The sequence below is a fragment of the Ochotona curzoniae genome, unplaced genomic scaffold (genome assembly GCF_017591425.1).
Source record: "Ochotona curzoniae isolate NIBS_2020 unplaced genomic scaffold, NIBS_Ocur_1.0 scaffold_2476, whole genome shotgun sequence".
NCBI lineage: Eukaryota > Metazoa > Chordata > Mammalia > Lagomorpha > Ochotonidae > Ochotona > Ochotona curzoniae.
The window spans coordinates 12,637,662-12,662,097 of record NW_024467095.1 but is presented as its reverse complement, the minus strand read 5'-3'; the positions used below and the strand labels follow the sequence as shown (position 1 = coordinate 12,662,097).

At 41.5% G+C, this 24,436-nt stretch overlaps 1 protein-coding gene across 9 annotated transcripts in view; it reads right to left on the bottom strand.

The window, feature by feature from the left end:
- Positions 1-24,436, bottom strand: part of COG5 (component of oligomeric golgi complex 5) — a 215,546-nt gene that overhangs the window by 38,681 nt on the left and 152,429 nt on the right. For 8 of the 9 annotated variants that reach the window (XM_041002473.1, XM_041002465.1, XM_041002469.1 and 5 more), the window contains 3 exons: positions 15,058-15,262; positions 7,447-7,608; positions 5,147-5,246 (listed from right to left, as the gene is read on the bottom strand). In XM_041002473.1, coding sequence (XP_040858407.1) covers positions 5,147-5,246; positions 7,447-7,608; positions 15,058-15,262 — 467 coding nt within the window. The remainder of the gene's footprint in view (positions 1-5,146; positions 5,247-7,446; positions 7,609-15,057; positions 15,263-24,436) is intronic. The other variant, XM_041002467.1, reaches the window with a different exon arrangement.

The following is a 24,436-nucleotide window of genomic DNA, read 5'->3' as shown; positions in this document are numbered from 1 at the left end:
AAGCTATTTAAGAAAATCTACAACATATATCACAATTCCCTGAGTTTATAAAGATTATGGAGCATGTTCCTTGGAGCTGGCCTTGTGGCATAATGGGTGAAGGGACTGCCTGTGACACTGGTATCCTATATTGGCACTGGTTCGAGTCCCAGCTGCACCATTTCCAATATGGCACTCTGCTAACGCACCTGGGAAAGCAGCAAAAAAAAAAAGACCCACATCTTTGGGTGACTGTTGTCACGTAGGAGACCCAAGACGAAGCTCTAGGCTCTTGGTGTTCACGTAGCCCAACCCTGGCGACTGTGGTTTTTGCAGAGTGATTCAGTAAACAGAAAATCTCTCTTTCTTTCTCTCCATCACTCTGTGGAACTTTCAAAAAAACCTAAATAAATAAATTCTAAAAAACAAACAAATGCAGGCCCAGTGCGGTAGCTTAGTGGTTAGAGTCCTCACCTTACACATGCCAGGACCCCATATGGGCACCGGTTTGTATTCCAGATGCTCTACTTCCCTTCCAGCTTGTGGCCTGGGAAAGCAGTCAAGGACAGCCCAAAGCCTTGGGACCCTGCACCCATGTGGGAGACCTAGAAGAAGCTCCTGCCTTTGGATCGGCTCAGCTCAGGCCACTGTGGTCACTTGGGGAGTGAATGATTGGATGGAAGAACTTCCTCTCTGTCTCTCCTCTTTGCTGTATAGCAGACTTTGCAATAAAGAAAAATAATCTTTTAAAAAAATCTTACATTTTGGTAATTTTACTAATGCTTCCCTTGTTCTTAAGGGTAAAGCGTTTTCTTTTTCGGTCACTTTCTGAAAGTCTCCAGTCAGTTATAAAGTGGGAACCTAAGGCTAACCAAGGCAAAGTGGAGAGTCGAGGGTGGACTACAACGCATGTAGCTGTGAACATCATGACAACAGTTCCAGAAATTCAGAAGACGCATTTATTTCTATCATGGTCCTTAGCCATATTTTACTGTTAAATTTATCAAATCCTTGACGACTTGCAGAACAACAACGAGGCTTCACTCCACAGCCATCTGCAAAACGAGGACAGTCAGCTATGGGGTAGAACCAGTGTTAACATCACATCTTCAGCTCAGACTTCTCCCTAACATCAGTCTATCACCAAAGAGATGACAGCGTGAGATGATTCCCTCTTGGACAGTTAACACAACCGTCAAACGCAGCAGCATCAGGGGAGACGATCCACAACGGCGCACAGGAACAAACGCAGCTGTCTGAGCCAACGCTGCGCTGCTCAGACTCCGACAAAGTCATTTCATCACCTCACTTCACCACTGACCTCCTCCAGATCCTCCATGCTCCTGGCCTATCCAGTCCCAATCTCCACCTGCCACTGCAGGGGACAGGGATGGCAAACAACATGTGCTAAGAATAGAGCACTTAATCAAGACTTCAGAAGGCCTTCAGACTCGGAGCTGCAGATGGAATCTGCACCTACCCAGAGCCAATCACTGGCTCCTCAGCAGCAGCTGGCCTGGTTCATAAAGTGTAGCCACAGCCTGTCTGTTGTTAATTCCTCAAAAAAAAAAAAAAAAAAGAAAAGAAAAGAAAAGAAAAACAAAAAAAAGAACGAACTGCTTTGCATTAGATACCCTGAGCCCCACGTTCCAATAATGAGAACCACGACCAACATTAACACACTCATCATATATGCATAAAATACAAAGAATAAAGACAGTCATTAAAGGAAGTAAATCCTATTGCTTAGAACTCACATGTATGAACTCAATATTTAATCCCCGAATTATTGAAACTAAACTACGAAATCATCTAGCTAATGGTGTGTTAACTAAAGTATTAAACCATAGTAACTAACTCCATTAAATTACCAAGGTTGGGCCCAGCATGATAGACTAGTGGCTAAAGTCCTCACCTTGCATAAACTGGGATCCTATATGGGCACCAGTTTATGTACTTGCTGTCCCACTTCCCATCCAGCTCCCTGCTTGTGGCCTGGAAAAGTAGTAGAGGACGGCTCAAAGCCTGGGGACTGTGCACCCGTGTGGGAGACCCAGAGGAAGCTCCAGGTTCCTGGCTCCAGACTGGCTCAGCTGCGGTCACTGAGGCCACTTGGGGAGTGAACCAGTGGATGGAAGATATTTCTGTCTCTCCTTCTCTCTGGTAATCTGACTTTTTTCATTAAAAAAAAAAAAACTTCAAAAAAAATGACTACCACAGTTAAATAAACTATAACAAACCTAAATAAAATATATTACAGATAATAAAAATAGTAGACATAGATCTCTGTCATTTGTAAGATGAATGAATCACAGAACAATACAGCTTAAACCCATTTAGATAATAAAAAAGATGCTAGGTTTATATCTAAGATATAGGACAGAAATAAAGAGCTTTAAACTTTGGTTTGGACTCTGGTCTCACTTTAATGACAGCTTGCACAGCAGCTAGCGCTCATGCTGGCTTGAGCCCTCTTGACCGGTCATGATCATCCTCAATAATACCCACACTTTGTTCTGATGTCACTGCCATCATCTGATAGGACCTGGGGAGTGAGATGGTACATGGCAATGGCTTGGCACAAACTCTGATTCCTTGCAACTGTTTGATAATGGCAGTTATTTTTATTTTCCTACCTTCTCCTTAAAAAGTACACATTTTAAAAAAGATTTATTTATTTATTTGAAAGGCAGAGTCAGCGAGAGGAAGAGATACAAAAGATATGTTTAGAGAGAGCTGGTCCATTCGCTGCATCATTCCCCCGAGAAGCACAGCAGCCCGGGATGGGCTGCTGGAAGCCAGGAGCCTCGAGTGTATCAGGGTCTCCCATGTGGGGGGCAAGGACTCGAGCTCTCAGGCCAGCACCAGCTGCTTCCCAGGTACACTGCCTGGGAGCTGGGGCAGAAGCAGAGCTTAACCTGCAGTGCCACTCATCAGCCCCAAAAGCAGACTTTTTGGAGCCACTTCAGAATCAGAAAAAAAAATTATGTAAAGACATCTTACTATAGAAATTTAGATTTGTAAGACACACATATTTCATGGTCAAAAACTGAATGATCTTAGGGAAAACATACATATGCAACAAAAGAAAAAACTGAAATATATGTATGTATTTTACATACGACTTATATTTTATAACCTACTACACTTCAGAATATTAAAGTCAACTTGGAAAATTCTTTCATGAGCTTATCTCCTCTTGTGAATTATAGTTATATTCAAATGTTCTGGCAATCATAAGACTTCTATAATCTTAAGGGAAACACCAGCTTCTGAAAAGTTGTTCTTTCCGTATTTCAGTGCATATTCCCCCAAGTCACTCTGAAGAATGCCTGCCTTTACATTTCAGGCTTTTAGGGAGTGTCGTGGCACAGCTGTTACATCAATGGCATTCCATCTCAGAGTGCTGGCTTGAGGCTCAGATGCCTTGCTTTCTCTGGTAATCTGCATGGAAAGCAGCAGATGGTGACCCAAGTACCTGGCCCCCTTGCGGCAGTGGCTCCAGGCAAGCCAAGCTCAGCCGTTCTGGCCACCTGGGATGTCAATCAGTGCCTGGACAGTTCCTTTGTCTGTGCCTCACTCTTCTGTCACAATGCCTTTCAAACAAATCTGAAAAAGTCAAGCTCTCATTTAAACTCACTGCTTCAATACATCATTAACAATCTGATTTCTGTCAGAGGTCTCAATTTTTCACCTAGAAAATAATTTTCCATTTATAGATGCAGTTTTTATATCAAATGTCAAGCCAACATTTCCACTTACACAGACTGCTAAAACCTTTGTTTACTTATTTACTTATTTGAAAGAATTATAGAGAAAGAGGGGGAGAGGCAAATAGAGTGTGTATTTGCTGGTTCACTCCCCAAATGACTGCAATAGCCAGAGCCAGGCCAGGCTGATGGCAGAAGCCAGAAAGTGCATCCGGTCTCCCATGCGGCTGGCAGGGGCCCAAGCTCTTGGGCCACCACCTGCTGTTGTGCCAGGCCCATCAGCAGGTAGGGACCGGATCGGGAGTGCAGCAATAGCAGCATGCTTGCATGGAATTCCGGTGCTGCACAGGCAGCTTAACTGTGCAACAGTGTTGAACCTGCAAAGTGAAACTATTTTCAAGGATGAGGATCACAGAAAGATTTTAAGAACAAAACATGCCAGATGTAAGAACACAGAAAGGCAGAAAGTACTCTCTTAAGCTGCCAAGAAATAAACATTAACACTAAAATGTTCCTAAGTCATGAGTCGGTAATCAACTAACTACAGTCTACTATGCATTTTGGAGTGTTACATGCTTAGGCATTCCACAGACAGTAAAACGAAGGTTGAAGACGACCTTCTGCTAGCCTGCGGCATGGCAGGGTAAGCAATTCTGGGTAATTTGGAGCCACAGACTATTGGATTAACAGAATCAATTCAAACATGTTGAAACATTTTGGTTTTGTCAGTCTTCTGCCATTTTTACATTCATTCAAGTCACATCATCATTACCACTGCTCCCACCATCCCTAAAGCAAACTCTTTGCCACAGACACACACACTGGCTTTTTCTTACACCATTGTCTTCTGAGGGGACCACTTCACACAGATTTTTTTTTTCTGGACATTTTCAATATTTATGCTATACCTTTCTAGACATACTATTTATAGCAATATAATTCATAAATGTATAGAACTCTTTTATTTACAGTCATAAACCATGTTTTAAAAAAGTAACATAGCAAAGCATTTACAAACAGTTTACAAGAAACACTAGCCATCTAATTACCTACAGGGTTTCAATGTCAATGTATGGCCAGTCTTTAATAAACAAACACGGTTAACAAAGTTAACAATAAGATACTTCTAAAATCATTTGTCAGTACTACAAGAACTGAATGAAAAAAAGTATCATATTAGCACGCAAAAAATCTGGCCATCTGCTGGAACAGAAAGTAGGAACTCTTTCTAAATGAGTCTTTCAATTATGGTAATGAAATGCCCAAAGATCATTTTATGTAAATTCCATGAGTTCAGTCTGTCTCCAGGCCACCCTAAAAATCACTAGAAAACCCAGCAGAACAACTTGTATACTAAGTAAAACAAATACACAAAGATGACCTCATTTGTTATGATGATAGGGTAACTGAAAATTAGTAATTTTAGACAAAATTCACACATAAGGAATACTACTTACAAGCTGTTCTGATTTCACACCATATAACTGGATGGTCTTGGCCACATTTTTTGACACAGCTAATGTGAGGTTTGCATCAACAGCAGCTATATTTAGCTCACTAGAGAAAATGAAAACAGGTTTGAATTATTAGCAACACAGTTCATCAGCAAAGAGCAACATAGAAACCTAAGCCTCATAAACACACCGAGATTCTTTTTCAAGGTTTTAATGACTGTTGCCAAGAATTTGGTTGCAGTCTTAACGTTCTCTCCCTACATTTAACAGTAATAAAATGCTTGGACATGGCGTTGCTAATGATCAGCTTCTCATTAATACAAACATGCTACATGTAGTTTCAGTCTGTGATTGGGAGTAAATTGTGTACAGATTTTTAAAGTACTGTTCTGGGTAACACTGACAAGTGCAATTAGAGGCATTGTACATCTTAGACATCTGCAAGGAAATGAGTGCTCTGAATGGAAATGATGACCTGGGAGGGACATAAGCTAAAAATATAAATTACACATGCTATTTCCACTCAGTTTCTTTACAAATTAGATCCATTCATGCTATTTTGTTCAGAGGCACTTTGAAAATATATCTAAAGCATAAAGGCTTATAATTTGAAAATTTAAAACTTTGGATTCTTAAAGTATTTCTGTGTTATTCATATTTTTGATTTTAACACTTGAGCTTCAAAAACATGGTGTCTTACAAAAACCCTACAAAGGCCACTAGGAATTAAAAATTATATGAATTTCCATATATAGGTAGAAAATAGGAATAGTTGGTGTTGTCTTGAGTAGTGAAATAAAACTAGATTTTTTTAAAAAAAGAAAGTAGAAAAGTATAAAACAATACCAGTGCATAACATGTGTTATAAAAATGTTCTTTTCTCTATAATGTTAACACATGATTTCCTTAAGGTCCACTCCTAAACTTTATCGATACAAGCAAAGGGATGTTTCTTCAAACTTGGGACTGCAGTTGATGACAGCACTGTCAAGCCAGAGACAGAGATGGGAGATGCGACTTTAATATTTACACAAACATGCCAAGACATCAAGGCCAAGCTAGGAGCGTGTTCTGGTTTTTTTGTGTATTTTTATCAGGTAAGGTTACAGAAACAACAGTCTAGAGTCAAGATTTTATAAAATCAGGATAAATACATAACAAAGCGCAATATGCCAGACAGCCATCTAGGAATGTTCGCAGACAATAAACATACGCAGGATCAGTGTCTTTCAGTCTTTCCAGGCATTAGAGAAACCATCTATTTGCTGATCTGCCATCAAGGAGAACTCACAGCTGTGCATCTTGGCCCTATACTAGCCTGACACCATTTTTACTTTCCAAATTACTTTCCAATGTACAGACCTACTATTTTGACATCTTGTTGGCTGTAACAGGAATTGAGATAGTCTCAACTGGAAACTCATCTGGGTAACTTTTTCTTTTAAAGATTAATTTAATTTTATTTTAATTTTAAAATTTCATTTTAATTTTTATTGGCAAGTCATTTATACAGAGAGGAGGAGAAACAGAGAAGAATATCTTCACTCCCCAAGTGGCCGCAATGGATGGAGCTGAGCCAATCCAAAGCCAGGAGCCAGATTCTTCCAAGTCTCCCACCCAGGTGCAGGATCCCTAGGCTTTGAATCATGCTCAACTGCTTTCCCAGGTCACAAAAAGGGAGCTGGATGGGAAGTGGAGCCACTGGGATTAGTGCCAGTGCCCATAAGTGATCCCAGAACATACAAGGCAAGGATTTTAGCCACCAGGCTATCATGCCTGGCTACTTGGGTAACTTTCAAACACTCACATTTGAAGGCAACAGTGCAGCTGCACTGTGCCAACATTCACCGGTGCCTTTACCAGGACTGCTTCCCCTTCTAAGAGTTTTCACACACTCACTCAGAAAGCTCCAAACAGAAAACCTGAGCAGGCTTGTCCAGGAATATTATACTGTGTCTACCACAAGCCGCTTTCTGGATTTAGGAGAAAAAAATACTATCATCTATGTTTTTACTTTCTCATTATGTAAAATTATTTTTAAACACACTTGCCTATGAAATATAAGGAAAAGCTAGGTGTACTTTCTTTGACATGATACAGAGTATTAGGTTCCTTTAAGCCTACATGTAAATAGCCTTATTAACTGAAATATCAAATGCTTATTATGTGTGCACTCATTCACTAAAAAATTGGCTGAACTGCAAGCCTAACTAATTATTCCAATAATTCCAGAAAGATGAAATGTGAACTGCTACCTCAGTGGCAAACATTGCATGGCATGGGATTGGATAAAACACACTCACCTTGCTATCGTCTTAATGATGCCATCAATTTCATCGGAGGAAGGAGGATTACGCCCACCGGGGGGGAAGACCAAGTTGATGGGGTCAAAGAGTCGAGACAAGGACTTGGACAGGTAAGCAGCTTCATAGGGTTGCAGTGAGTCTTTTAAAGCTTTTTCTGGACTGTGGGAATAAAAAAATTTTGGGTAAATTATACAACATTGAATGCTACTGTAGCAGACTATAAATAGCTTTTAAAATAGATCTGTCAGAACTCTATAATAAAGAAATTACTGAGTATATTTAGAAATATATAACTATTTCAGTTAGCATATGAGTTTCACCCATAAATGTAATTTGCATTAGTACCTACTGTATGGTCTGTCACTTCACACACCAAAAGAATAACACTGGAGGGTCTGGTGCGGTCCTCACCTTGCATGCACTAGGATCCCTTATGTGCGCTGGTTCTAATCCCGGCAGCACCACTTCCCATCCAGCTCCCTGCTTGTGACCTGGAGAAGCAGTAGAGGATGGCCCAAAGCCTCAGGACCCTGCGTGGGAGACCTAGAAGAGGACTATGGGCTCCTGGCTTCAGACTGGCTCAGCTCTGGCCATTGCAGCCATTTGGGGAGTGAATCAACGGATGGAAGACCTTCCTCTCTGTATATCTAATAAAAATAAATAAATCTTCAAAAAAAAAAAAAGAGAATAACACTGGACCATTCTATGTATCCCAAATGAGGCTGAATTCTGCTTAACAGGCAAGAGACACAGCAAGAGGCACGCAGGCCTGCAGAGGCTCAATCCATCGCTCCCCAGCTCCTCCACCGCTGCCATCTCCCCGCCCGCCCTGGCCGACAGGCAGTGTGCAGATGGAAGCTGCCAGTCGTTTTCACTATTCAAATGAAGGCAAAAGGAAAAGGTCCTGGGGAAGCCTTAGGATCACAGAAATACTTTTCACAGGAATGTGAAGGTAATCTGTTTCATTATATTCTTCACAAAATAGAATGGAAGCTATTAAACCCCTCTTTCTGCCTTACCGTTCCAAAGTCAACAATCTGTATTCTCAGCACAAATTTCTATCTTACATTTTTCCTTTGACAATCGCTATCAAATGCCTATCAGTACGAATTCCATCTGCTTCCTCTTCTCTCGCCATGCTTTTATGCTGATGATTAATTACTCATCCTCCCACATCATTTCTTTACAGTGCTTCTGCCAGCTCTTCCATCGTGTCCTTTTCTGTTTGTTTTTTTAAGGGGAACAATCCTCCCCTTAATTTTCAGTGCTAATCCTGAGAATCTCGGAGTTGCTTGTTCCTGAACAGGATGCCTGGCTTTCTCTTTTTCTCACCCTCTGGTCAACTGACACGACCTAGAGGACAGAACATTCTTGGGTCCTACATCTCAATCCACCTTTATCTGGCACTACTTCCTGAATATTACTTCACTTACCAGATATTTACTGAGAATATCATGTATGCAAGCACTTTATTAAGTGTTAGCAAGACTGAGAGTGAAGAAATGGGCAGGTAAAGTGTTAACTTTCAAGTTCCTACGACAGACAAAGATGAAAAGGCCACAGTGGGAACATGGAGAAACCAGTGTCTACATCTACCTCAGGCACCCCCCCCATGAAGGCCACCCCAATTATTTAAAAGTGCCTTTCGGATACTGCTCCTCCGATCTTCCCTCAGCTGAAGAATTCACGTTCTTCGTATCTGCTGTGGGAGGCCTTGATGAATGCAATGCTAAAGGAAGTAACTTCTCTAAAACCTGCGCTATCCAACTCTGCATTCACGGTGACCTTACCATCACCTCCTCACGGAGCTTTTCTTTTCCCACCAAGATTTATTTATCTTTTACTGGAAAAGCAGATTCACAGAGAGAAGGAGAAACAAAGATCTTCCATCCACTGGTTCACTCCCTCAAGGCCACAAGGGTAAGGTTAGGCAAAGCCAAGTTCAGGAGGTTCATCTGGGTCTCCTACGAGGACAGCAGGGGCCCGACCACTGGCCTTGAGCAGCGAACTGGATTGAAAGGCAACAGCTGGGACATGGATTGGTTCCCTAGAGACATCATTATAATTTGACAGGTGCTGTTTTGGTAAACGTCCTTTGTGGTTAGCCTGTCTTCATGCTAACAACAACAACAAAACACACACACACACAAAAAAACAAATGGGTTAAAAGTAGAAAATGATAGTGGTAACTGTTAAGAAAAAAATAAAGCATATAAGAAAGACACTGGTGAAGAATTTACTCTTATAGCCAATTTTAGACTGAACAAGGCAAGGGGAGGGGTACTGAGAAGAGCTGAAGGGAAAGGGGAGCAGGTCACGGGGACTGCCCAGGAAAGCGCTTCCCATGAGGAAAAGGAGCAAAGCCAGGGGCCACGTGCCAGGACCCAGCTGCCAGTGTATGCCCCGCACAGACGGACACAATGAAGACATGACAGCAACAAGCAGCAGGTAAGCCCAGCAGACAGGGCTCTGTTCACCCACAAGGGAGGCAGGTTTTATTTTTTTATTGACTTTTTAATTTTTGAATTAATTTTGAATTTTATGGTATAATTCCATAGGGTCTGGGATTCTCCTACCCCAAATTCCCAGTCCCCTGACTGATTTTTCCCATATTATTACAGTAGAATGGTCCTTCATAAGGAGTCATGAGGGTGGCCACTTTGGCTTTCAAATGCCTTTGCTCAGGTCTTCTGGTGACAGCCCAGAGACCCTTCCCACCCGCACTCTCCCGCAGCCCTGCAGCTCCAGGCTCGTCACCTGTTTCAAGGTGCTCTCATCGGCATCCTGATTCGTCTAATTCACCTTCCTCTCAAAGGTTTTACTAAGAAAACTCTATTTAGATTATCTCTGGATCTTGCCCTTGTTCTTAGTTGATATAAGTATCACAGAGAAAAAGATAAATTATGTCTATTAAGCATTTATACAGACCTTAACATCAAGACACCTGAAGCTCAAAATTAAGGCCTGAAGTTCTCTCCGCAGATTATTTTCTTCATGTGGCCATTTTCCTCTCCGCTATCAACCTGAAGCCGCTGCCCATGACTTGGCTCGACTTGACAACTCATTCTTTTTCCCTTCACCAGTGCTTTGTGATTTTTTAAAAATTTTTTTATTTGTTTGTAATTTTTATTACTTCAGCAACAGGGTGACATTTAGCCTAGTGGCTAAGTCATCTGTTGAGATGCCTGCAGCCCAAAGCTGTGAGTTCGGAACCATGTTCGTGTTGTCTCCAGATTCTCTGCCAATGCAGCCACCGGGAGGCAACGATGACTGACGTAAGGAACTGGATTTCTGACCCTAATGTTACAGACCTGGCTTGTGTACCAGACCCCACTGCAGACTGCCCAGTCCCAGCCTGTGTGAGCATCTGGAGAGTCAGTCAGAGGACAGGAATTCTCTCTGCATTTTAAATTAACAACTTTAAAATATGTAATGAAATTTTAAAAACTATCTTAGCACAGCAAGTAGCTTTTTTCAAAAATCAGATTTGTTTTTGTTGATATTTATTTGAAAAGGTACAGTGACAGAGAAAGAGGGAGAGACACATGGAGAGATCTTCAATATACTGGCTCACTCTCCCAACACCAGCAACAGCTGGGCTGCATCCGGCCAAAGCCAGGGGTTTGCAACTCTACCTGGGCCTCCCATGTGGGTGACAGGAACCCAGGCTCCTGGGTCTGTACCTGTTGCCTTCCCAGGAGTATCAGCAGGAAGCAGAATCGAACACTTGAACAGGCAGGTGTCTCAAGCAGTGGCTTACTACACTGGATCATATCAACAACTCCCCTCTACTTTTTAATATTAAAACTTCTCAGAATTTAATCTACTTTTGTATTCCCTATTTATAAAAAAAACAGCTTTAGTATAATTTATCTACAAGCCAACCACCCGAAGTACATAACGAAATGCTTTTGTTATGTTCATGGATATGTATAATCATCACAGTGAATTTTAGAATACCATTCTTAATCACCTAAAAAGGAATCTTGTCATCCTTTAGTTAAAATCCCACTAGCATGGAACAACCACTAATCCACTTAAGTGTCTGAAGATCTTACTGTTCTAGACTTACACATAAATGGAATCACAGTATACTTACTATAACTGGCTTCTTTCATTTAGCATGACATTTGCAAGGGTCATTAATGCCTCAGCATGAATAAGTATTTCCTTTCTTCTCACTGCTCTACAAGACTCCAGTATAGAAATACAGCATGTTGGTCAGCTCATCAACATTTAGGTGGTTTCCACCTTTCGGCTTAGTCATTGTCAGAACGTTTTGCTGGCTTGCCACCTAGAATGTATCCTGATTCAAAACATATTCTGAATCAACCTGAACAACTCCTGTCACATCTGCTCACCCTAGCTCAAGCCATTATCACCTCTCTGTCCAGGCAAAGCAGTTCCCATCCCTCTTCCTCTTTTTTCACCCTCTTAGTTATCTACATAGAAGCCAGATTGCTAATGAAAAACCATTTACAGTTCACATCATTACTCTGTTTAAAGTTAATAGTTTCCAGCTAAATTAGAAAAAATCAGATCCCATTACCAGGGCCCATAAAGCACTATGCGATTTCATATTTATTCTACCCTCTTTTATTGCAACTGCTTATTTGAGAAACAGCAATTCATGAGCACATGCACACACGCACGCAAAATGGGAAACTCTAAGACAGAGGTCTCACATCCATTGCTTCACTTTCCAAAAGCCCAGACAACAGGTGGGGCTGGACCAGCCTGAAATGGAGCTAAGAACTCAATCTGGGTCTCTCACTTGGTTATCAGGGAACCAACCAACACCTAAGCCATCACTTGCTGTCTCCCAGGGTGCACATTAGCAGGAAGATGGTATCAAAGTGGACTTGGTACTCAAACTCATGAAATTTGATTTAAGATGTGGGTGCCCCAAACAGCACACACTTACACTCATTTGAAAGGAAATTAGAAGGCACAGATGCTCTCACCAGCAGTTACGATGCTGGTTGAGACTGCCAGATTTCGCATCACAGTACCATAGTACCATATCAGAGTTTGATTCCTGGCTCTAGCTCCTGATTCCAGCCTTCTAATAATGCAGACCTTGACATACACAGAGGTAATGGCTCAGTGGGTGGGTTCTTGCTACCCATGTGGCAGACCGAGACTGATTTTCAGGTTAATCATGTTGGCACCGGGCTGCTGTGGGCAGTTTAGGAGATCAGCAAAATGGAGTATAACTGCTCTATTTGCTCTCTCTCTCACTGGTATTCAAATAAGCATTTTCTCCTAGATGAAAAATCTTAGGCAGAAAATATGAAGGTACATCACAAAGTTCATAAAAATGAGATTAGGAAGTAAGTCAATTTTGCTATAAAAATTGTGACTTATGCATAGATCTTTCATGTTAAAAATTTTCTGAGATTTAAAAAAAATATATATATATATATTTTAATTGGAAAGGCAGATTTATAAAGAGATGAAGTCACAGAGAGAAAGATCATCGTTCTGCTGGTTCTTTCCCCAAACGGTTTCGACGGTCAGAGCTGAGCCAATCTGACCAGGAGCCAGGAGCTTATTCCAGGTCTCCCACACAGGTACAGAGTCCCAAGGCTTTGGGTCATCCTCGACTGCTTTCCCAGACACAAGCAGGGAGCTGGATGGGAAGTGGAGTAGCTGGAACACAAATCAGTGCCATATGGGATTCCACTGCTTGCAAGAGGAGGATTTAGTCACTAAGTTATCACATAAGACCCCCTGGAAACTTTTTGAAGACCTCTCACATAAAATAAAAATTATAGCTCCAGGACATAAATTGGTTCTAGATTTGCTTACCATATCAATTGTAATGTTTACACATAGATTTAAAAACAAAAACAGGGGCAAGCAGTCAACATATTAATTAAGGACACATTCCATATCGGAGTGCTTGGGTTCAAGTCCCATCTCTGCTCATGATTCTGGTGTCCTGCTAATGCACACCTTAGGCGGCAACAGAATGACCCTAGTAACAGAGTCTGTCACTCACATGGGAGACCTGGAGTGATAGCCTGGCTCCAGGCTTTGGGCTGGCCCACACCCAGCTCCTGCAGGTATCAGGAGAGCAAAGCAATGATGTGAGCTTCACCTCTCTAGCTCTCCTTTTCAAATAGAGATTGTTGCCAGCACGCATATGCGACATGGGCGCTTGGAGGATTAGCCAGTTGAGCCATTCTGTCGACCCCCAATGGTTTCCTTTTTTTCTCCCCAAAACTTCTAACTGCAGTAATAATTATATGAAAATAGAAAAAACGATGTCTAAATAGCACTCATAATTTGAACCAACTTTTCTTACAGGTAGGTGATAAGAATCTGTTATTACTTGAGTCAGCCTTAAATCCAATAAATCCAGCCAATAAATGTGATTCCAGTGTTTGAAGAAAGGTGCAAGAGCTAGTCAATCTAGTGTGCCAACAGAAATTCAGAAATACTTCTTCAGTTTTGGAGAAAAGACGGGCTGGGTTGAATCCACTGAGATGCCATGTCAGTTTCCAGTGTGCTTCCTAAATATGGCTACATTGCTAGACTTTTTAGGTGTATTAGGCATTTGCCAAGGCGGTTTTAAGTGTACTCAGTTTTCCCCTACCCCACTGACTGCAAATCTTTGCCAGCTTAATGTTCACCTCTTCTATAGTCTGAACAAACCATATTTTTCCAGTGTCACACTCATGGCAGCTAATGAAGCCATCTGATGTAACTATAGGAATGTCACAACAGTAAAAAACAATGACCACATATATTCACCTCCTAGTTTCTGATCACATGCCTAATTTTAAATTAAACAATCAAAATGTGCAATGGGGCTGACATAAGGGCCGAGAGGCTGAAGTATCTAAGCTTCTGGAATAGACTCTCATTGTGGTATGATCAAACACTAGAAACATCAGCTCTATTTCATCTTCTGAAATTTTTCCATTCTCCTAGTGTAATTTGTGAAATACACAATTTATACCTTTCTTTACTAGGGACCTAAATGTATTTTCAACAACCGCAATGTCAGAAAATAACAGGATTTGCAGAAAAATGCTTGAAGTGTCTCATTCTGAGGAGAAAGCAGTAACACTCACTCCCTTCCTAAGTATATTCTGGGCTCTGCTGTGGCCTGACAGCTTAAACTAATGCCCTTGACGCTGGTATCCCATGTGGATCCTGGTTTGTGCCTCTGAGCTGCTGCAATTTCCATGCAGCTCTCTGCTAGTTCCCTGGGAAAGCAGTGGAAGACAGCCCAAGTCTATGGGGCCCTGTCATGCGCATGGAGACCTGGAGGAAGCCATTAGCCCCTGGTTGCAGCCTGGCCCAATCCTGGCAGCTTTAGCCATTTGAGGAGGGAGCCCGTGGACGGGATGTATTGCCCTCTCTCTCTCTCTCTGGACCTGTTCCATTCAAATAAATAAATAAATAAATAAATAAAATTTGAGCATTCAGCTAACTCTTCTTCAGCTTCAAGTCTTACAATGCTTAAAAGCTCAGCATATTACTAATGTCAATACAATAAAAATTAAATGAAAATTAAGGACAAAAAAATTAAGGACATAAAAATTAAGGACAAACGTTCTTAACACGTAACAAATGATTTAAGTTAAACAAACGTACTCGTAATCTGGTCTTTTTGGTATAAAGATGTCTTGTGTATCATCTTCCATGTGTTGCACATCAACATAGAGATCTGCAGCTCCACCTGCACTAAAATTTCCTTGGATATTTTGATGGTATTGTTGAAGACGCTTCCATAAGTCATTATAAAGACGCAATAATTTAGGGTATTCTCCTTCAAATGACTGTTTCAAAAACATAGAAGCTGTAAAATGAAACAATAACATGGATTAGGGAAATGACAAAGATTAATATGTGGAAAGCAAATAAATGTTTCTTTTGCATCTAAACATAATGTTCCAAAAATCCCAGAGTACATGACAAACCAAAGATGTATTTCCACTAATTCCTTTAAAATTTATTAATAGTCATCACTTATTTGAGATGCAAGAGATGACATGCGGAGAGATCACACAAATGGGCGTACTTCACAAAGTCTACAATGACCGCAATTGTTTTAGGAGGCGAGAATCAATCCATGTCTCCCAAGTGACTGGAAGGAACCCAGTTATTCATGCAGTCACTGATGCTTCTGGTCATTTGCAGTGGCAGGAAACCGGAATCAGGAGATGGAGCTACGCATCCAATCCAGCACTGCACGGTGGGGTACAGACATTTAAGCATTAAGCTAAACGCCTGTTCCAAATGAGACCTTTTAAAATAATGTTAGTAGGCCTGGCATGATAGCCTGGAGGCTAGGCCCTTGCCTTGCATGTGCCAGGATCCCAAAAGGGTGCCAGTTCATGCCCTGACTACTCCACTTCCCATCCAGCTCCCTGCTAGTGGCCTTGCAAAACAGTAGAAGACAGCCCAAAGCCTTGGGACCCTGCACCTGCGTGGGAGACCCAAAAGAAGCTCCTGGGTTTGGATTAGCTCAGCTCTGGCCATTGCAGCCACTTGGGGGAAAGAACCAGTGGATGGAAGACTTTTCTCTCTGTCTTTCCTCCTCTCTATATATCTCATTCTTCAGTAAAAAGAAATTATTATTAAAAAATGTTGGGAACAATAATTTTGCTCTTTAAACTATTTACTACAGATGGCATGTGGACCACATATTTTGAAAAACCACAATTACAACGATCTCATCTCTCAATAACTGATACACAAATACACAGAAACTCAGGATACAAAAAATTAAACCTAACATCTAACCAACTTAATCTACAGTAAGAAAATACTTAAACAAAAACACAATCTTTCCAATTGCACATATATAGTTTCCAAGACTGACAATATGTAGTTTCATAAAATCAATCGGAATAAAGTGCTTCAAATCATACAAAGCAATTTATTAACTGTACTAATCAAAGTCGTTTTTTATATTAGAAATCAGTATCAAAAGATTTCTGAAAAATCCTCAAATATTTGGAATTGTAAAAAAATGCTTCCAACTAACCTATAGGTCAAAAGAGAAAAGAGTCGAGCATCGTGGCACCCTACATCACAGAGCCTGGGTCAATTCCTGCCATGGCCTTCTGATCCAGGTTCCTGTTCATACACACTGCAGGAGGTGGCAGGTGATGGCTCAAGTACTTGAGTTCCTATCACTCATGTAAGAGACCAAGACGGAATTACATCAAATAAATAGAGCTTTTTAAAAATTAGTACAAGAAATGTAGGGGCCAGTATAGTGGCAAATTGGGTTAAGCTTCTGCCCATGACACCAGTATCCCATACGGGTGCTGGTTCGAATCCTGGCTGTTCCACCTCTGATCCAGATGTGTGCTAATGACCTGGGAAAGCAGTGGAGAACGGCTCCTGGTCCCAGCTTTGGACCAGCTCAGCTCCGGTCACTGTGGCCCTTTGGGGAGTGAACCAGTAAATGGAAGATTTATTTCTCTGTCGCTCCTTCTAGCTAGACCTTTCAAATAAATAAGTACATAAAAAATCATTCTTAAAAAAAGAAATGTAAAATATTATATGCAAATAAACTAGAAAACATTTATGAAATACATACACTCCTTGAAAAACAAAACTGCCCAAGCTCAGGCACAAAGAAGCACATAGAATGACTAACCCGTAACTACTATACTATTTAGTTAATCCTTCCATGAAGAAAAAACTGAAAGTTCAGATAGTATCAGTTGTAAATTCTATAGAATAATTTATACCAATTCTACACGAATCCCCAAAGCATGATACTCAAATCAGACATCAACAGAAAACAAAAACTATTGAAGAAAACAAAACAAAATCACAAAAAAATTAGACATCAACTAAATTATAAATGTCTGCTCTTTAAAAGACAGTGCTTGAGGCCAGTACTATGGTATAGTGCTTAAACTGCCACCTGCCACCACCAGCATCCCGTATGGTGGCTAATCCAAATCTCAGCTGCTTCTCTCTGGATCTGGCCCTGCTGGTGCACCTAGCAAAGCAGTGGAGGATGACTCGATTGCTTGGTTCCCTTCCGCCATAAGGAAGGCCCAGATGAACGGAGCTCCTGCATTCCTCCTGGCCCAGCCAGAGGACTGCATCACAGAATGAAAGATCTTGTCTCTTTCTCTCTCCGTAACTCTGACTTTCAGAGACATAAATAATTTAAAAACAAATAGATGCTGCTGGGAGGATGGAAAGATAAGCCGCTCTGTACGAAAATTTCCAAGTGTGAGATTTGTATCGCAGGAAAACACAAATTGAAACCGCAATGAGGGACAACCAGATAATGGCTCTCAAATGACTAAAAATTAAAAAACAGTGACCATAGGAAACACTGTTGAGAATGGAAGAATGAACTCTTAGACAAAGCTAGTAGAAAGAAAAAATCCTGACTAACCATTCTGCAAGAGTTTGGCATTTCCTTAAAATGTACATATTAATAGTACATCCAGATAGACTAGTTACATCCAAAGCACTTTCATTTGCAGTGGCAAAAATCTGGAAACAATCCAACTTTCATCAAGGGATGAGTATGTAAATAAATCACAATATAAGTAAACCATGTACTACAAGTCACAACATGAATGCATCTCGGAAAATCATTCTGTGTGAAATAAACTCCATAAATAACACATGTGTACAACATACTGTACAGAATTCCACGAGACACAACGTAACCCAAAGGAGACCTCCATTCACTCAGCGGCGACCCAGGGGCCAGAGAGACTTTCTGAGGTGACGGCTGGCTCCGTGGGCCTTGTCAGGATGGCCTCGCGGGCACACACGCGTGCAGCTGACTGCTGTTTTGCACAGCGAGGAGCTCTCGGGCCTCCCTCCTTCCTCGGAGGACACAATCATGAGGGCCCGGGTGTGCCTGGCTGCTCTGGTACAGCATGCCCATTGCTCTAAGTCCAGGCTGCTTTTGTCTTTCTGGCTGGTAACCTTGAGAGATAAGGTGACACTTCTGTCAGACAAACACAACATGTCTATTGCTCAGCACAAAACTGGTATTTCTTTAAGCTCAAGGCTCCTACAGTACAGACAGGGTGCACACATCACCCGTGAGCCTGGACAGTGTCTGTTCACGGCAGGACATGACGTGGGGAATCAACAAAGCAATATGTGCATGCTCATGCTGCTTGCTATGCTAGGTACAATTAAGTTCTTTCTGTCTCATCCGGGAGTTCTAGGCCTTCTGACAACTAGCAGACCATGGCTAGGCAATCTTTCTACGCAAGATAAATCTTGGCTCCTTCACAGTTCCTGAAATCCCCCAATCTAAGTTACATTCCATTGGTTATACTCCTCTAACAATCTGCTCTTTGTGGTCCTTGCATTTACCATAATTCACAATAATCTCTGTTTACAGTAAGTTCTCTTGACTATAACCTTCATACAAGTGGGCCCAGTACAATAGCCTAGTGGCTAAAGTCCTTGCCTCGCCTTGCCTGCGCCAGGATATCATACAGTCGGCAGTTCATATCCCAGTTGTTCCACTTCTCATCCAGCTCCCTGCTTGTGGCCTGGGAAAGCAGTCAAGGATGGCCCAAAGCTTTGGGACTCCCTATCCACATGGGAGACCCAGAAGAAGCTCCAGCTTAGCTCTAGCCATTGAGGCCATGTAGGGAATGAACCAGTGGATGGCTTGTCTCTCCTCCTCTCTGTAAATCTGCATTTCCAATAAAAACAAATAAATCTTAAAAAAACAAAACCCTTCATGTAGGTAAGGACAATGTCTGCTTTCTTCCAGGTGCATTTGTTTATCTACTACTATCTACTAATTTACCCAGATTAGCAAAAACTAGTATTTCTTAAATGATACTTGATGGTATTTTGTTTTGGAACATCAGATACAGAGAGAGCAAGATCAGAGATCCGTCCACTGATTCACTCCCCAGATGGCCGCAATAGCCTGAGCTGTGCCACTCAGAAGCCAGGAGCCTCTTCCAGGTCTCCCACAGGTGCAGGGTCCCAAGGCTTTGGGTCGTCCTCAGCTGCTTTCCCAGGCCACAGGCAGGGAGCTGGATGGGAAGCCGGGCCACTGGGATTAGAACTGGTGCCCATATGAGATCCAGGGGTGTGCAAGGCAAGAACTTTAGCCACTAGGCTACCATGCATCTGAGTTTTGTTTTTAATAGTCTATATACTAATATTCATGGACATCTTACTTATAAAAGAAACTGCTGAGTTTTCAGATAATCAAACTATACCTATTTTACCTCAGCAAATGTGATCAGCTAATCATAAAGATATTTAAAACTTACAAATACATGCTCATATTTTGAAGTTAAGCACTACTTTAATCTCATCTATATCCTGTCAGTGTTCATATATCCCATACAACTTGATCATAATCAATTATTGAACTGACACAGTTATTGGTTATTTATTTACATCTTAATCATCTAACAAAAAATCAAACAGAAAACGGCAGGTTATTGGGTCCCACTTAGATAGGAACTTACTATTCAGATGCAAGCTATTGTTCTTTTTTATTAATCACTAGTGAGCACAACAGGCACCAATATGCAGATGAAACTCATTAACCAGCATAATTACTATCACAGCAATGTTTTATAACTGAGAAGTAATTTTTGAGAAGTAATTTTATTTACATTTTCTTATTAGGAAACAAACAGGAAAGGGCGAGAACCACCTTTGATGAACAAAGTCTACCCTTGAGTTACTCCCCCCGCTCCTGTCTTCCACTCATAACAATAAACACCTGTAGGCCCGATCGAACTGCCTGCCTCACACAGAGAGGGAAGGACCAAGTACGCTGTGCTCCTGTCTCTCCCTAGCTCTTCTACTCCAGCACCTCATGTTACCTTCCTTCCAGAACTGCACACTCTGACACTGCTTGTGCTAACTACCCTTCTCTTTTGAAATGACATTAAATGAGAGCATCATTTGACTTTTTAATCTCCGTATTTTCGTCGCCTAAACTGATAATAGGTATTGAATTACTGAGTACAATGACCTGAAGAAGGGTCTAGGATCAGAATCACATAATTTTCCCAGATTCTACGAGCCTATCTTTGATTGTGGAATGAAGCAGGCACAGGCTTCTGAAGACAGCCCTGATGTCTGATCATCCCAGAGCTACAAGCGTTCGCAATTCCTGCCTTGGTCTTCATACACACACATTGTACCAGGGGCCTGAAGATCTCTTTTTCCCTGCTTCTCACTCTATGTTGCTCTACCAATCTCATCTCAGGCACTGGTAAGTGCTTGGAAGAAACATGAGGCACAACTAGAAAACAGTGACAAATGCTGTTTTACATCCTGTACTCAGGGGAGGCGTCTGAATGAAACAAGCTACCCGGATATCAGAGAAAAGTGATTCAGAAGGAAGAAATGGCAATGGAGAAAGATAAGAAATCTGCTAACAGGGGCTGTATTTTAATAGATCTGCCATTCTCTTTTGATATCTTGGCCTGAAAGTCAACCTTTACAATTGGGTTAAAGTTCGTCCTTTTTAAGTAAAATGCTACCAATTTTCAGCTTATTCCTTTCCCCTTACTGGTCTGGCTACTAACAATCAGACCTTACCTAAATTACTCAAACTACGAAAATACAGAAAGACTGCAATTTATTCCTTTTGGAATGTCTTGGAAATATGTTACCTTACACAGTGCATTGATTATCATTTGCCATATAACAAAATACCATGAAGCGAGCTGGTTATTTAAACAATAATTATCTCCTAGTTTCTGTGGGTCAAGATTCAGGTCACAGCCTCGTGGGTCCTCCACCTCAGGTTCTTTCACAAGAGTGTAATCAAGGTGCTGCTTCTGAGGGATCTCCAAGGAAAGGCTGAGAAGTGAGGGGTCTGCTTCCAAGCCTGTGGGGTTGCCAGTAGGGTTCAGCTCCGTGTGGGCAGAACCCACAAGTTCCTCACCTGCCATAGCCTGGAACTCCATCCTGGTCTCCCACGTGGGGGAGCTGAAGTGCCGAAGCACTCGGGCCAGCTTCTGCTCCTTTCTCAGGAACCTCAGCATGCGGCTGGATTGGAAGTGGAGCATCCCACCCTCCAAGCCGCATTCTGCTATGGGAGGTAAGCTTTACGGGTGGCATGTGAATCCGCAGCACCACAAGTCCACAGACGTAGATTTCAGATAATAAACAAAGAAGCATATGACAAACATGTGTGTTCCCTGTCAGCTTGAGATGACACTGGCTTCAGCAATCCTTTCTAAAATATTCTCTCTCCCCAATCCTGCTCACCACTAATGGTTATTTCAGAGTAAACAACGAACGTATGATCTCATCTATAAATATCAAGCACATACACCTGCTTGGAACTATTTTCTTAAAAAAATATATATATAACTACAATATCTAAGCCTCACAGAAAAATAACCATATTTGTTTCAATTTTTAATGTTTTTACTTAGTATTCATAAGTCATCCACATACTAAGTGCCAGTGTTACGGGACAACAGTGAAATTGGCGTCAGCAACGCAGGCATCAGACACGGACAGCACTCGGAGTCCCAGCTGCACTGCTTCTGATCCAGCTCTCCGGGGAAAGTAGCAGACAACTAAGTCCACGGGCCCCAGCACCCAGCGGTGAGAACCAGACGGAGCTCCTGGCTCCCTGCTCCAGCCAGTCCCAGCCCTAGTCGTTGCACACATTTGGAGAACGATTCAGAGGACAGAATGCCTTTCTCTGTCTCTTGCTTTCTTTCTGCAATTCAACCTTTCAAATGAACAATTTTTTTTTTCTTTAAGATTTCCTTTTTTATTTACTTGAAAGGCAGCGTTACACAGACAGAGGGGGTGCTCTTCCAATTGCTGGCTCACTCCTCTAAGGGCTGCAATGGCCAGGGCTGGGCCCTGAAAGAGCTAGGGGACCGAAGTTTCTTCAGACTCTCATGGAGCTTTAGGGGTTCAAGGATATGGGCCATCTTCTGCTGCTTTTCTAGGGGGCTGAATTGGAAGTAGAACACACAGGAATCAAATGACACTTCTATAGGATAATGGCATCACAGGTGGAGGCTTAATTTGCTATGTCACAATGTTAGCCTCTAAATAAGTCTAAAAAAACAACAAAAATGTAAATATGGTTTCCTTATTTTTAATTTTTAAAATTTTTAAAGATTTACTTGTTTTTATTGGAAAGGCAGATATACAGAGAGGAAGAGAGACAGAGAGAAAGATCCGTCTGATGATTCACTCCCTAAGTGGCCACAATTGCAAGAGCTGAGCCAATCCGAAGCCAGGAGCCAGGAGTTGCTTCCGGGTCCCCCATTTGGTGCAGGGTCCCAAGGCTTTGGGCTGTCTTTGACCGCTTTCCCAGGCCACAACAGGGAGCTGGAATGGAAACAGAGCCACTGGGACAAGAACTGGTACCCATATGGGATCCCAGCACATGCAAAGAGAGGATTTTACCACTAGGCCACTACACGGGCCCAATTTCCCTGTTTCATATTTCTTTTGAAAATAGTCTCTCTATTTTTGGTTGATGCATAACAATGTATAGTGTTAGAGACAGCGATATTTCAAAAAAGATTATTTTATCTGAAAATCAGGATGACAGAAAAGAAAAATGGAAACAGATTCAGTCCTCAGATGACAACATAACTTGGATAGGCCAGACCAAAACCCAGTGCTATTTGTAAGTCATGAATTAAACATTAAATTAATTTCATGTTCAGACTTGAGTCTCAGCCTCCAGAGAGTTTATTATGTATGCAAGTTTACAAATATTCCATTTTACAGAGAGCCTGAATTACTGTCGGGCAGCATTTCGCATCAGGAGATTCAACCATGCGAAACTGTTTGCTGCAGTCACCCTGCGGTGTAACTTACTCCTATCTAACTGCAAGTTTTTATCTGTTGACTAGTCTCCTCCTATGATTTCCTCCATCTCAGGCTCTGGTAACCACCATTCTGCTCTGCTTCTACAAGGGGTGAAGGTTTTTAGATTCTGTGGGAGGGACCATGCAGTACTCTTTCTGTAGTCGCCTACTTAACGTAATGACCTACAGTTCTACCCATGTTGCCACAAGTTTTCATCCATACAAATCTGTTTAATTGCTTTTAAGTATCTCGATATTGTTGCCTGTAGCAGCTGCACATATTTGCATTTCTACCAACAGGATACCCACTGTTTTCCTTTCTCCACAATGTTGTTGGGGGAGTGGTGGTGGTGGTGTGTGTGTGGTGTGTGTGGTGTGTATGTGGTGGTGGTGGTGGTGGTGTGCGTGTTGTTATAGAACTATTCTTACTGGTAATTTTGATTTGCATTTCAACACTGGTTACTTCATGAACTTGTTGGTCATTTCCAGGTCTTATTTTGAAAAATGGCTGCTGTCTGATGGAATTGTAACTCCTTATGAAGGAATGTACTGTTGCGACAAGGGCAAAATCAGTTGTGGGGTGGAAATGGGGGAATGGGAATCCCAGACTATACAGAATTGCAGCATAAAATGCAAAATTTAAAGTAAAAATTAAAAAAAGAAAGATGTCTGCTCAGTATCTTTTAAGCATTTTTATTTGGATTTTTAAATACTGAGTAGATTAAAGCCTTTATATATTGTAGATGCCAATCCCTACCAGATGCATAGTTTTTAGATATTTTCCCTGCTCAGTAGGTTGTTCCTCCCTGCTGAGTGCTTCCTGTGCTGTGCAGAAGATTCCTGACTTGATGTAATGCTCTTTGTTTATTTTTTGTTCATTTTATTCCTCTTAACTCCTTAAGAAATCAGGCCATTTTATCCTGTGGAGTTTCCCACAATCTGAATTCTGTTGATTGCACCTCTGATTCCTGTATTTCCTTAAATTATTGGCTAGATCCAAAACAGTGTTTTTCAACCTGGCTACACATGGAAACTACTGGAGAGTTTTTTTTAAAAATCCTGATATTCGGGTCTCACCCATAGCAACAGACGAAACTGCAAACTTGCTTTTGGAACTCCAGAACATTAAAAAAAAAAGATTTATTTATTTTTATTGGAAAGTCAGATCGTACATAGAGAGGAGAGACAGAGAGAAA